This window comes from Vespula pensylvanica, chromosome 1, assembly GCF_014466175.1.
Source record: "Vespula pensylvanica isolate Volc-1 chromosome 1, ASM1446617v1, whole genome shotgun sequence".
NCBI lineage: Eukaryota > Metazoa > Arthropoda > Insecta > Hymenoptera > Vespidae > Vespula > Vespula pensylvanica.
In genome coordinates, this window is record NC_057685.1 from 19492100 (window position 1) to 19504119 (window position 12020).

General features: G+C 47.8%; 1 protein-coding gene across 2 annotated transcripts in view; it reads left to right on the plus strand.

Annotated features, from left to right (window-relative positions):
• LOC122631512 overlaps positions 1–12020 on the plus strand; it is a 95380-nt gene that overhangs the window by 32462 nt on the left and 50898 nt on the right. For both annotated transcript variants that reach the window (XM_043817278.1, XM_043817287.1), the window contains exons 7-16: positions 3539–3658; positions 5069–5238; positions 5403–5599; positions 5781–5813; positions 6288–6406; positions 6497–6683; positions 6761–6958; positions 7064–9145; positions 9225–9328; positions 9417–9625. In XM_043817278.1, the coding sequence (XP_043673213.1) occupies positions 3539–3658; positions 5069–5238; positions 5403–5599; positions 5781–5813; positions 6288–6406; positions 6497–6683; positions 6761–6958; positions 7064–9145; positions 9225–9328; positions 9417–9625 (3419 nt within the window). The remainder of the gene's footprint in view (positions 1–3538; positions 3659–5068; positions 5239–5402; positions 5600–5780; positions 5814–6287; positions 6407–6496; positions 6684–6760; positions 6959–7063; positions 9146–9224; positions 9329–9416; positions 9626–12020) is intronic.

Sequence of the window (12020 nt, forward strand, 5' to 3'; positions counted from 1 at the left end):
TCGTTACGATCGAGGACGAAATTCTTGGAGCTTCTTTCGTTCCGTCCTCGCCCACTGTCTCCTCTCTCTTCTATTTTTCTATCTCTCTTCAAGCATATCTTTCCTTTTCAAAGAGCACGTATTCACTTTCGCAGCACATCATCGCACGTGTACGCAGTGGCGCGGCGATAGCACAAGAGGGGATGGGCTTTTTCGCCGCGATTAAACGAGCGATTTTTTGTTTTTCTTTATTCCGAGACTAATGACAATGATATCGCGTTGCAATGATGCGAGAGGGTACCTGCGGATATACATACAACCGAGCTATGGCTGCGACACTGTAATTTAACTGTCCAATCGTCCGTAGTCGTCCCCCCAACCCCCACCCCCGTCAGCCCCACCACTATCGCCCTTCTATCAGCCTCTTCTCCTTCTCGTCTTCTTTTCTTTCGTATACGACTTTGCTTTTCAATCGGATCCCGTCGTCGAAGACCGATAGTAGCGCGCCAATGATGTGTGATCCGTTAAATCGTCGCGGTAAAAAAATGTCTTTCGCGAATATCGTTTGCTCGAATGGATCGCACCGACGTCGACGAACGTCGATGATTTTTTTTCCTTTGTCGGCGAACGAATGGGGATAGTACTTACGTTAGTAGATCGTTCGTTTCACTTTTCAAGCATGCGGAACGCATTGTGGAGTGTGTATTTCTATTTGTATTTTCTTTTTTATTTATCCGTTCACTTGTGTATTTATCTTACGCACCAAGAAGACATTGGAGAAACAGTAAAGTTAACAAACGAACGATTAAAACGAAATCTAGCGAATGGTCGTACACGTTGATCGAACCTTTTCGGAGGCCGGTTAATCTCATTGCAGGAAAAACGTTTGTTCGAAATCGGTGTCAGGTTTCGATAAAGGGGAAGATAAAGGCTCCTCGAGCTTTTTCAAAATACCAAGATCTTCGTTCTTCGAAGAGCAGAGAGAGAGAGAGAGAAAGGGAGAGGGAGGAGCAACGATCAAACAGACGAAACCAGTTAATCGCCCACGCGTGCAAACGACGTACGTGTACTATAAAATATATAGTATATCGCTTTGATTCAATCATTTCTCTCATCGAAATAAGCGGATGTATAATTCCACGAAAACGACTACACGAAGAAGGTGGTACAGCGTTCTCCGTTGTCAGAAATTTATTTCGTTCCTTGACCAATCTCCCGCGAGAATCTCTCGGTTCCTCGTCCGACGAGGCCGCGTCGAAAGAGAGAAAAATTCTTACGCGAAACGGAACGTTCTTGTAACAGGATCGACTCGCGGGAGAATCAAAAGTCTTCGCGTCGGCGTTTCTCGAGATAAACGTTTCCTTTTCGTCGTTGGTCGTTTCCGATAAAATTGATCGCTTTTTTTTTACGAAAGGTAGAAAAAAGAAATGCAAGAATTTTCTTATTTTTAGCATCCGTTTCGGTTCGGGCAGCACGAAGAAGTAGAAAGAGTCTGTCCGAAAAAGCGAAGAAATAAATGACGACACTCGCTCAGAAAGACGCGTCTCGTTGTGTCATTCGCGGATCGCAAAAATTGAACCTCGGATAAAATTCGCCCCGGGCTAGGTGGATAACGGCAAAGAGACAAAGAAAAAGGGGAAAACCGCAGGAAACTTGGACGGAGGAATCTCGTCGTCTCTCGTAGAAAGAGACGGCCTCTCTCTCTCTCTCTCTCACACGCTCGGTCGCTCGGGCTACGTTCGAAAAAAGAGCCGCTACTGGGGTTCTAGCGGGCTTCCACTCAAGCTCGCAGTTACTAGCAACGACGTTTTTCAATATATCGACGAGCAGATGTTACATTATCGACGCGAGCAACGTTTATATATCGCATTTATATCGGTCGAACGATCGTCGAATGGCAACGGAGAGCGTCGAAAGACCAACGAGGTTAGTGCTCAGAAAATAATCTGAAAAAAATAAAAAGAGGGGCTCGCGCGAAAAAGCACCAACCGATATTCTTTCCCCCGAGTCGTGTACAATAGAAGAGTCGAAGGGGTGAGAGCGAGCGAGCGAGCGTGCGCGTGCGTGACGCTTCGAGTGCAGCCGGCAGGTTTCCCTATCTCCTTAAAGAGACGTCAGTATTCTCGAACGGAGGAGAAACGGGGGAGAGAGAGAGAGAGAGAGAGAGACGGAGAGAGCTTTGGAGAGGTCATCGGAGTCGTGGGAGGGTTGAAACTCTCGTCGGCTCTCTGGAAAGTGGGGGAAAGCTCAAAGAAAAGAACTACTCGGTCTTTCTGCTTCCGAGACGACGGTCACGACGTCGACATCGAGAAAGACGACGAAGAAGAAGACGGAGACGTCGACGTCGACTCGCTCTCTCCTCCGGGGGCTTGACCCTTTTTAGGCACGACCGCAGGGAGTTCCTTATTTTAATTGCATCCGAACCAAAGTTAGAAGCAACCACCGGCAGCGGACAAGCACTTTCTCTCTCCTTCTCTGCCTTATTGCATACGAGCGTGTACGTGGGAGTAACAGAGAAGAAAAGAGGGGAAGAGAGAAACGGGCAATCGCACAGGGAGAACAACGAGACGAAAAGACGACGACGGTACGTGTATTCGCGGGAAGGAGTAGTCGCTTCGGGCCGGAATGCAAAATATGTGGGTCAGGGTCGAACGACGAAAACGCTCCGAGTTCTTTTCCTTCTTTCCGATCTGGCTTTTTAGATCGGCCCGCGGAATGAGATATTACTTTTCGATTTCTCCGGCGCGGACGTTTCGATATTCCGTTTATCTCTTCCTTTTTAAAAGTACACGTCTTTATCGTCTCGCAAACGAGAAGGGCAAACCGAACGCTTTGCTCGCAATACGCGACTACGATACGCGATATATGTGCCAGGTTGAAAAGTTTTCAGTCCACCATTCCGTGGCTTCTCTCGCAAATTATATCAAAGTACCGACGTCGAAATGGCAAATGCAACTTTCGCGTGACCGAAGCGCGTAGCTACGCCGTTAGAGCTCTGCTCGTATCCTATAGACATTTTCTCTTCCGTCGTCGCGCACACGTATATCACGTGTGTGCCATTTCCACGAATCGACGAGTCGCGTTAACGAGGTCCGAACTCGAGAGACGAGATTCGAACGAGCGTCTGCCCTTTTCTTTGATCTCGAATTTTAAAACAACTTCGTCGCACGAGTTCGACGTCGAGATCATCGTAATCTCGATCAATCTGTACGACCAGTTTCGATCGCGATACCTTTCTCGAATTGCTATGAATTAATAACGAAAGAAAAAATCGATCGAAGAGAAAACAAAACGGTGGATGAGCGACGAGAAGGGGATCGATCGACGGTCCTCCTATCGCTAGCTCATTATCTAGAAGAGTAGATACGGATTATGGTAGAGGCGTAGTGAATATCGATTTCTTTACTTTTTTCCTTTCGTTGTACGTTATATACATATGTGTACTTATATAGAGGACGTATGTCGTACGCGATGCGTAAGACGGTGCGGATTAAAGAAATTAGATATCGAGGCTCGCGCGATTAAACGTATCCCCAACCGATCTCTATCTTTTCGAAAGACCCGGAGAACACGGAAGCGGCCGATCTGCAGAGGAAACTGGAGATGCTGAACAACATGATGGACCAGGAAGCACGGGCCGAACAGGCGCGCCGACAGATATTGTACAATATAGGCCACTGTAAGTATTCCCCGCCATTTCCCATCCAAAGATTACATTTTAAGCTACTGCTATTCCATTCGATCGCTCTCTGCGACGAGAGACTTGGCCCCGATCAATCGCTTCTCTCTTCTTCTTCTTCTTCTTCTTCTTCTTCTTCTTCTTCTTCCCTTTGTTCCTTTTTCTTCTCGACCGATTGGCTCGTACTTAACGCTTTCGCGTCCGGAGCGCGATCCTTTGATTTTTTTCGCCCGGGTCGTCTCGAAGCCTCGCTCGATCGTCGTCGTTGGCTCGCGTTTTCCAAGTTCACTTTTAAAACCCGCGCCGCCTGGGAACGTCTCGTTAAAGTTTTACGTCGACGCACTTCCAACGCGAAAAATCAATTCGCCGTTGTCGAACGATTCGTCATTTCGCAATAACGTGCGTTATCAGCAGTCAGTGTTGGCTCTCGACCAGTCTCGATACGACGGCCGTCGTAAACGAGTATGGAAGCGAGTTATCGACCATGGAACGCGTTCGGAGTCGTCGGTAACTTACCAGTCGATGCGTCTTTCGTTCTTTCCGTTAAAAGAGAAGAAAGCCGATGGTAGAGGAGCGAAGCGTTCGTCTCGATCATTACCGTTCCGATTAACGTTTCTTCCATTTATCCGTTCGTCAGCCAACGCTTTCCTTGGCGCCTTTCTTGAACGCGACGCGATCGTCGTACGTACGTGAGTAAGTGGTACGTACGTATTCGCGTCCGGTCGTTCGCTCATCCTTCGATCATCAAAGCCGAGCGCTACGCCGAGAGACGAAAGAAACGGACTCCCGTTCCTTTGCGAATCTTCGGTTATGCGTATCTACTTCCCGTGCACGGCTTCGCTTCTCTTCGGACTCGTTTAATATCGACCAATTTCGCTTGCGGAAAGTTGCAAAATTATTGCGGCCAACTGCATCACCGACAAAGTTCTAATTACACTCGTGATTCGTTTAGGAAGCAAGGGGAGCACGAAATTACGATGGAGTTTGTTCTAATTATTGATTTAACGAAAATCCAATAGCCTCATATTTTTACGACGCTAATGGGCATCAATCCGACGGCCAACCTCGACGTCCAATCCGCGTTTTCTCGAACGAGCAATTAGCGTCGCTCTTCGCATACAACGCGCCGTTTGTTCTCGCTGTTCTTGCCACGATTCGATCCGAGTATCCGAGGGAAGGGATTCGCGGTACTTTACGGGCGAACGCGCGCTCGCTTTAACGACTCTAACGAAAGGGCAGTACGCAAGCTCTTTTAAAGCGGCGATACGCGAAACACGAAAAGAGGTAACGGTCCTAGCGACAGGGTGACACCTTTATCGAGCACGCGCGTCTCGTTGAGCGTTCGAAGGTACACGAGAACGTCGATTCGATCGGCTCGAATCCGTTGAATCACGTTTGTTTCGCTTTCAGCCGGTTATTCGGAGGATTCCGACTACACGTCGGACCTGAATTATCCAGTTGGAGGACAAGGGGCGAACAGCTCGGCCTCGCAGTTCCGTAGCGCGGCGAATCAATTGGCTACTCCTCAGAGGTCTCTCGAAACCTCCAGGGAAAACAGTTACGAGAGGGACGATCATCAGGTAGCCATCGATCCGATTGATCCCATACGACTTAGAAGTCGGTAAAACCAGCCTCGGTCCTTTAAATCGTTCGCAACGACGATGTTCTTTCGACGTTGCGCCGACTTTACGACGTGCTGCATAATTTGTGCGTATAAATAATCGAGTATAATATTTCTTGGCAGATTCCAACGACGGTCGGTGGACGATTAGCCAGCGGCGGTAGTTACGGCGGTGGTTATGGCAGTCAAAGTCATAGTCCGAGATACGACGAGCCGTATCCCGAGGAATGTCTGCCTCAGCGATACTCCGTACAGCATTCTTCGGAATGTTCCGAGCCACTCTTCTATAATAGTAGACCGAGACATTACAAAGAATACAGGTATTTAAGCGTATCAATTTATCGTGGAAAGTAACGAACGAAAATTCGCAGAATACGTTATGGATCGGAATATCGATCGATCTCTACGCTTTCTTTATGCTACACTACAGATTTGGAGTTAAGAATATACATATGTGCGTGTTTAAAAAAATATCGTCTATTATTTCTTTTCCTGATTCAGACGACGGAAGCACACATGGGATTACGAGGACAGGTACGAAACGTATAAAGTCTGAAAAAGACTCGTGAGAATATTAGAGATCCCTCGGAGTCATGCAGTCTCTCACACACCATCGTCGTCGTCGTCTAAGAGTCGAAATCGAACGGGCTCGCGTCGAATAACACTCACCTCGTTTCTCACCACGGCTCATTACCACGACTCATACACCAAGCGTGCCTCGTAGACTCGATTAGTCCGCACCTGCGATCGTTTATTTTGCTTTTGTCGTATGGCTCGGCGCACCTCAACGTTTCCTCTTACGTAAAAAGAATTAAAAAAGAAAAAAGCAAAAGTAAAAGCCGGACCGAAGGAATTTGCATGCACGTACCGCGGAAGCGCGCCTAGATCACGCCACGTCCTTTTCGACATCCATCCATCACGATTTACTTACCTATCTATCGTTCGTATTCGCGAGTCTATCCCCTCTACGAAAACTTCGGAATTTCAAGTGTCGATACGTAATTTCAGTCAAGATGGTTGGTACAGCGAGGGCTACGACTATCACGGTACGCGGCTCGACGACACGAGGATCTACAGCGACACCGAGTACTACCCAATTTCGACGACGACCACGTCGCGAAGAAGAGGTAAACGGATCGAATCGAATCGAATCGTCGAAGGACGAAGAACGAAGCAATGACTCTTTCGTTAAAATCGTATTACTCTGACCTATGCAGGTCCTCAGAGACGGCCGTCCTTGGAAAGACAGATGACCCTCTACGACGAGCATTCGTACTTCACCGATGGCTACAGCAGCGACGGTAGAACGAGCAAGATGAACGCCACTTATCCGGAATGTCAAACGGACATCAGGTATAACGAGTACTACGACACTATAACGGGATACGTGTATCAAGACGAAAGGTGAGTCGTTGTCGTTATCCCGCGATAAATAAATTCTCCGTCCTTTTCCTCTTCTTATACGTTCCTCGTCGTTTCAGGTATGGTCAGGACGACGAGGACAGACAATGGGACAGCGGAGGGAAGTGGTATTCGGGCACGAGCACTTACTACGAGAACAAACGAAATAGGAAAACGCTTCCGCAAAGGCCTGCGTCGAGTATCGGTATTCATCGACCCGATTACAGGCCGACGGTCATCAGGCAACGTAGCTACGACTCGGAGGAACTGGATTACAGGTACTTGCGGGAGAGGCTAAGGGGCTAGCGTTGCTTCGCGCTAACGTCGTCCAAATGCTTTAACTCTTCTTCTTCTTCTTCTTCTTCTTCTTCTCTTTGCGACAGCGGTCACGATCGTCGTAGAAAAGCGCTGCAGCCGCAGCAACGTCCAATGTCTCGCCAGGAAGGAACCGGCAAGAAGCTACCTCCGACACCGACCAAACCGAGCAACGTCGTCGTTGGCCGTAAACTCGCCTCTCTACCTGCTACGCCGAGCAGACAACTGCCAAAGACTAGAACGCCCTCCGAGGAGAGCTACTACAAGTCTGACTACAACGAGGACTATAATTACGCTTATCGCAGTCAGGATAATTTGCCGCAAGACAACTCTCACTCCGCGAACCTGTACGCTACGCACCAGGATTCTCTCGATCAGGCGCACATTTCTGGCAAGAATCGGTATACCGACATGAGCCAGGACAATCAATACGCCAGCACTTACGGGGGCCAGCTCGACGATCCGTACGCGTATCAGCAAGATTCGCAGACGCAAGACGCCTACGATCGATCCTACGTGCAAAACTCGTACAAGGACGAGTATCGGCAATCGTACGTGCAAGACAAGAACGTAGATATTTATCAGAAAACGTACGAGGAAACGACTTATCCTAACGCGAGCCAAGCGAACGACCAATACACCGTTTTACCTAACGATCAGTATACGAATATCTCGAACGATCAGTACGACAAGGGCCAGGACATGATAATCGACAATAATTATCAAGTCGAGAATTATGATCGGAACAACGTCCAATATCAAGAGACCTATAATCAGGAGGAAACCTATCAGAAACAGTACGACGATTACGTTCCGTCGAGCGTCTACGACCAGAATAACGTGTCGAATGCTTACAATCAATATCAGCAATACGATTCCGAGTACAATATCAGTACGTCTACCGATTATCAAAACACCTATCAAGATAATACGTACAATGAAGTGCCTGTTACGACTCAAGATAATTATCAGGATGCTTATATTAAGCAACAGCAAGACGATTATACGAATTACGACGTTCCTTATACCAAAGAGGAGACCGTACCGACGACGTATCAAAACGATTATCAAAATCAATATGAAAATTATCAGGAGGAGCAATACGACGAATCTGCTTATCCAGAATCCTATCAAGAATCCTATCAGGAATCTTATCACGACTCTTACGAGGAACGTTATAAAGGAAGTTCGGCCGCTGTCGCGGAAAGGAGACAGAGCGAAGTGCCGGAAGTATCCGTTACCACGCCGAAGGGTCAGACAAAAACCAACGGTTATCCGTCTAGCGAGTCGGAATATTTGTACAATCAGGAAAACGAGCAGGTTTCGCAGATAGGTGCGTCTAGGAGGAAGAAGCTCGGTAAGCGCGAGCCCAGTCCGCTTTTGCAACAAAACACGGACTCGCTGGAATCGAGGGACGACGAATTAAAGGATTCCTTCGAAACGGCCGTGAGTTCGGTCGAGAGTAGTCAACCTAGGAAAGCTTACAGCGAGTACTCGACCGCGGGTGACTCTAGTCCTGCCGCGACCACTCTGGTCGATTCGCCCCAGAGTACGACGCAGCCACTTACGAGCATGGTAAATCACGTCGCGAGTATGGATAATCACGTCGGCAGTAGCAGCATCATCACGGTTACAGCGACGGTTCATTCTACCTCTGGCGCGATAAATGGCAAACGATTGGCTCGAACGGAATCGTATCAGGAAGAAGCGATCGAGGACGAGGATTATCCCGAAATCATTCCAACGGAGCCCCAGAGAAAGGATTCTCAACTGTCCCATCAGAGTCAGCTCAGTCAACACTCGAGTACGCATTCCCAGAAACCCAAACTCACGAGAGGCGACTCTTACGCCTCCGATCATTTCCCCGAAGAGTCCTACAGTAGAAGAGGATCCTATGCTCAGTCTATCAGAAAGGAATCCGTCTCTTCCGCCACGCAGGAAGCCTTCAAACCGCCTCTGACAAGGACCGATTCGTATCAGAGCAGAGGGACCGGTTACGCGCAAAATTTCACCGCTCCTGAGCCAATATCAAGAGCCGAGGGTTATCAGAGAGGTTACTTCAAGGATCAGGAAACGATTGACGAGAGCGAGATTACGTTGAGCAACCAGGTCAACGGGGAGTACAAAATGAGGGACGAAACTCTCGACAGGTAAATATCGTGCGTTCGTTCGTTCGTCCTTTGACCCGACTATCGGTCCGTCGTTAATCGTTGCGAATTTGAATCGTAGGTACGAACGCGGAGAGGAAGCGATGATTCGTAGCTCTCGAGAGAACTCGCTGCTCGATGCGTACAAGACGTCTCCACCGTTGTCGCACACCGACAGTCCACGCGGTTGGTATCCTAGAATAGATTATTCCCGTCCGCATACGATCTATCGGGGTACGAGAAAGATGCCTATAGAAGGCTCATCCTATTCTAGGGAGTATAACGAAGCAAGCGTCGTTGGAGGAGAGCGTGCAAATGGATACACCGCCGCGAAGTCCACCGGAACCACCGCCCGACGAGGAACTCTTGGAGATGGTCGGTGCCGTGCCCGTCCCAACGCAACTTAAGGAACGACCGGAGATAAAAATGACACCGCGGCAACGTTGGCACTGGGCCTACAACAAAATCATCATACAATTGAACGTGAGTATTTATTTCACCCTACGCGATCGCGTACCTCCGACCTTCGACAAACTTTTCCCTATAAATAATTTCCCCGTGAAGATTGCCGTTTAAGAGGCGCCGTTAACGCTCGAGTTACTCGTCAAAGTAACTTCACGCCGATGATACGCGAACAATTATCGAGTTATTTTAAAAGGAATCGAACAAAAGTCTTTTTCGTTCTTCGGCAAAAAGCCAAAGACGTTTTTCGAACTGCCTGATGTTAATTGTATTCGAAAGTCGCATCTCAGAAAAATACTTTTGCTCTCGCCGAAACGTCACGAGTACATCGACCTCCGTGTTCGACCTTCCAAAAGAGATTCGTCGCTCGATATCGTCACCGCGCCGGTAGCCCGCATCTCTGGTAGTCCTTCGCGAACAGAAAAGTGGCCTTGCCAATTGTTACCTTTGGGGAACACCCATCGATTTGTCACGTAGCTCGCTGGTAGAGTGGCGCATCCTCTCTCTCTCTCTCTCTCTCTCTCTCTCTCTCTCTCTCTCTCTCTCTCTCTCTCTCTCTCTCTCTCTCTCTCTCTCTCTCTCTCTCTCTCTCTCTCTCTCTCTCCACGATTTATCGTTCGTGTACCTTTTCGTTCAAGGATGGAAGCTCGCACCACGACTATCGACCTCTCACCGAAACGAGTCACGACGAATTGCTTGGTTCGCGGTGCAACTATCGATCTATCAGTCGCACGAACGTCGACTTTGCAAGCGTCGGACTCAAATGTTATCCGTCTTAATTAATCTCAGACGATTTCTTTCGCAAACTCGACTACCATTTCTCTTATCTCGGTAAATTTATAAAAGTGGATTTCACGACGGCCCATTGCCCGTTTAAAAGCGACCTTGAAGCTTTTATCGCATAGGACTGACTTTCGTTACTCGCACGGCGAATGAATAAAAAGCGAACGAAGCGTGAAAAGGTCGAAGTCGTGTTCGTTTATCGCAAAAAAGGGAGATATACGGAGAGGAGGAAGGGTCGAGTCGCGTCGGTGACTCGTCACCTTGAAAATCTAGCGCTCGTCGAAGTCGCAGCTGTGGATTAACGTTGGCTTACACGAAACTTCCATTAACGCAAACGTGTCGCCCAATTCGCCTCTTCCAATCGTGTCACCCAATCGTGTCGCCCAATCGTGGTTTCCCGAGTACGCACCTGCTGCACTTTTGGTTGCCACGATAGACGATCGTACGTTTGAGGAACGCTATTGTGTACGAGAGAAAATGTAAATGAGCGAATTCGGTGGCAGGAGCCGGAAGGGGCGAACTGGATTAAGCTTAAGCCGTGTCGCGAGCCAGAGAGAAAGAGGACAACGTAGACAGCCACGAATTCGGTTTGTTTGTTCGCTGCACTGGGAGATTTTACTGGGAAGGCAATTTTCTGGAATAATTACAATAACCGGAAACTTTTCCCAACGATCCGCCGCATCGCCCTGAAATACACGATTTCGAAATGAACGTATCGAATTCTCTAATATTCCTCCTCCTCCTTCTCCTCCCCTATTATAATTATAGCTTTTATATCGGTTTTCGGTGGTCGATTGTTTAATCAACCTCCCCTCCCCCTTGAGATAAGCGATAACCCATTCGTTACGATCGTCGTCGCGAGACCTATAACGATCAACAAAAATCCCCATTACCGGCTTAACGTTAAATAAAATTGTTAAAAAAGAGCGTACGGTGTTATCGTTATACGTCAAAACGACGAGATTTATAAACCCTATCGCTCCTTCTATCGCTTGCCTTCGGTATTTCCCCTTCGTAGCTGCGATATGGGATTTCATTGAATGATTCATTGACAAATATACGATAGGCTTTTACTATGTTATTTTGTACTTTTCGTTGACTTTTTGCTCTATTGCATCAGCTTGGATCTTTGCGCGTTCCCGAGTAACACGCATTCCCATTCTTTCCACCGTATTTTTATTATTCGTGCAAAAACGGCCGTTCGTATGCTCGACCGTGTCTCGCTTTGCATTTTATTCGAATTCTCGGACTGCTCGTTCGTCGACCTCTTCCTCTCTTTTCAGATTCTTTCGGGAAAATGATCTACGTTCGTTCTCGATGATACATCATTTTTTTTCTCTTCGTGTTTGAGACAATACGAAAAATGTACTCCGCAAAGAAAAATAGTCGACCGAGCTAACGTATTTTCCCAAATTGATGTACCAACGTACTCGTGAATTCAACTGCAATTTCTTCTCCAAAAATTCTTTCGTTGAATCGCGTTCTCTTGGTCTCTTTTGCGTTCAAACGACTGTTCTTCCTACATTTTTCTTCTGGCGATAAAAAGACCTCGTGGAAACATAATCTATGTGGAACAAACCTGCCGTCCGTATCGTGCGTAATCGGAAACCCGTATGACGATTGCGAGCTTGCG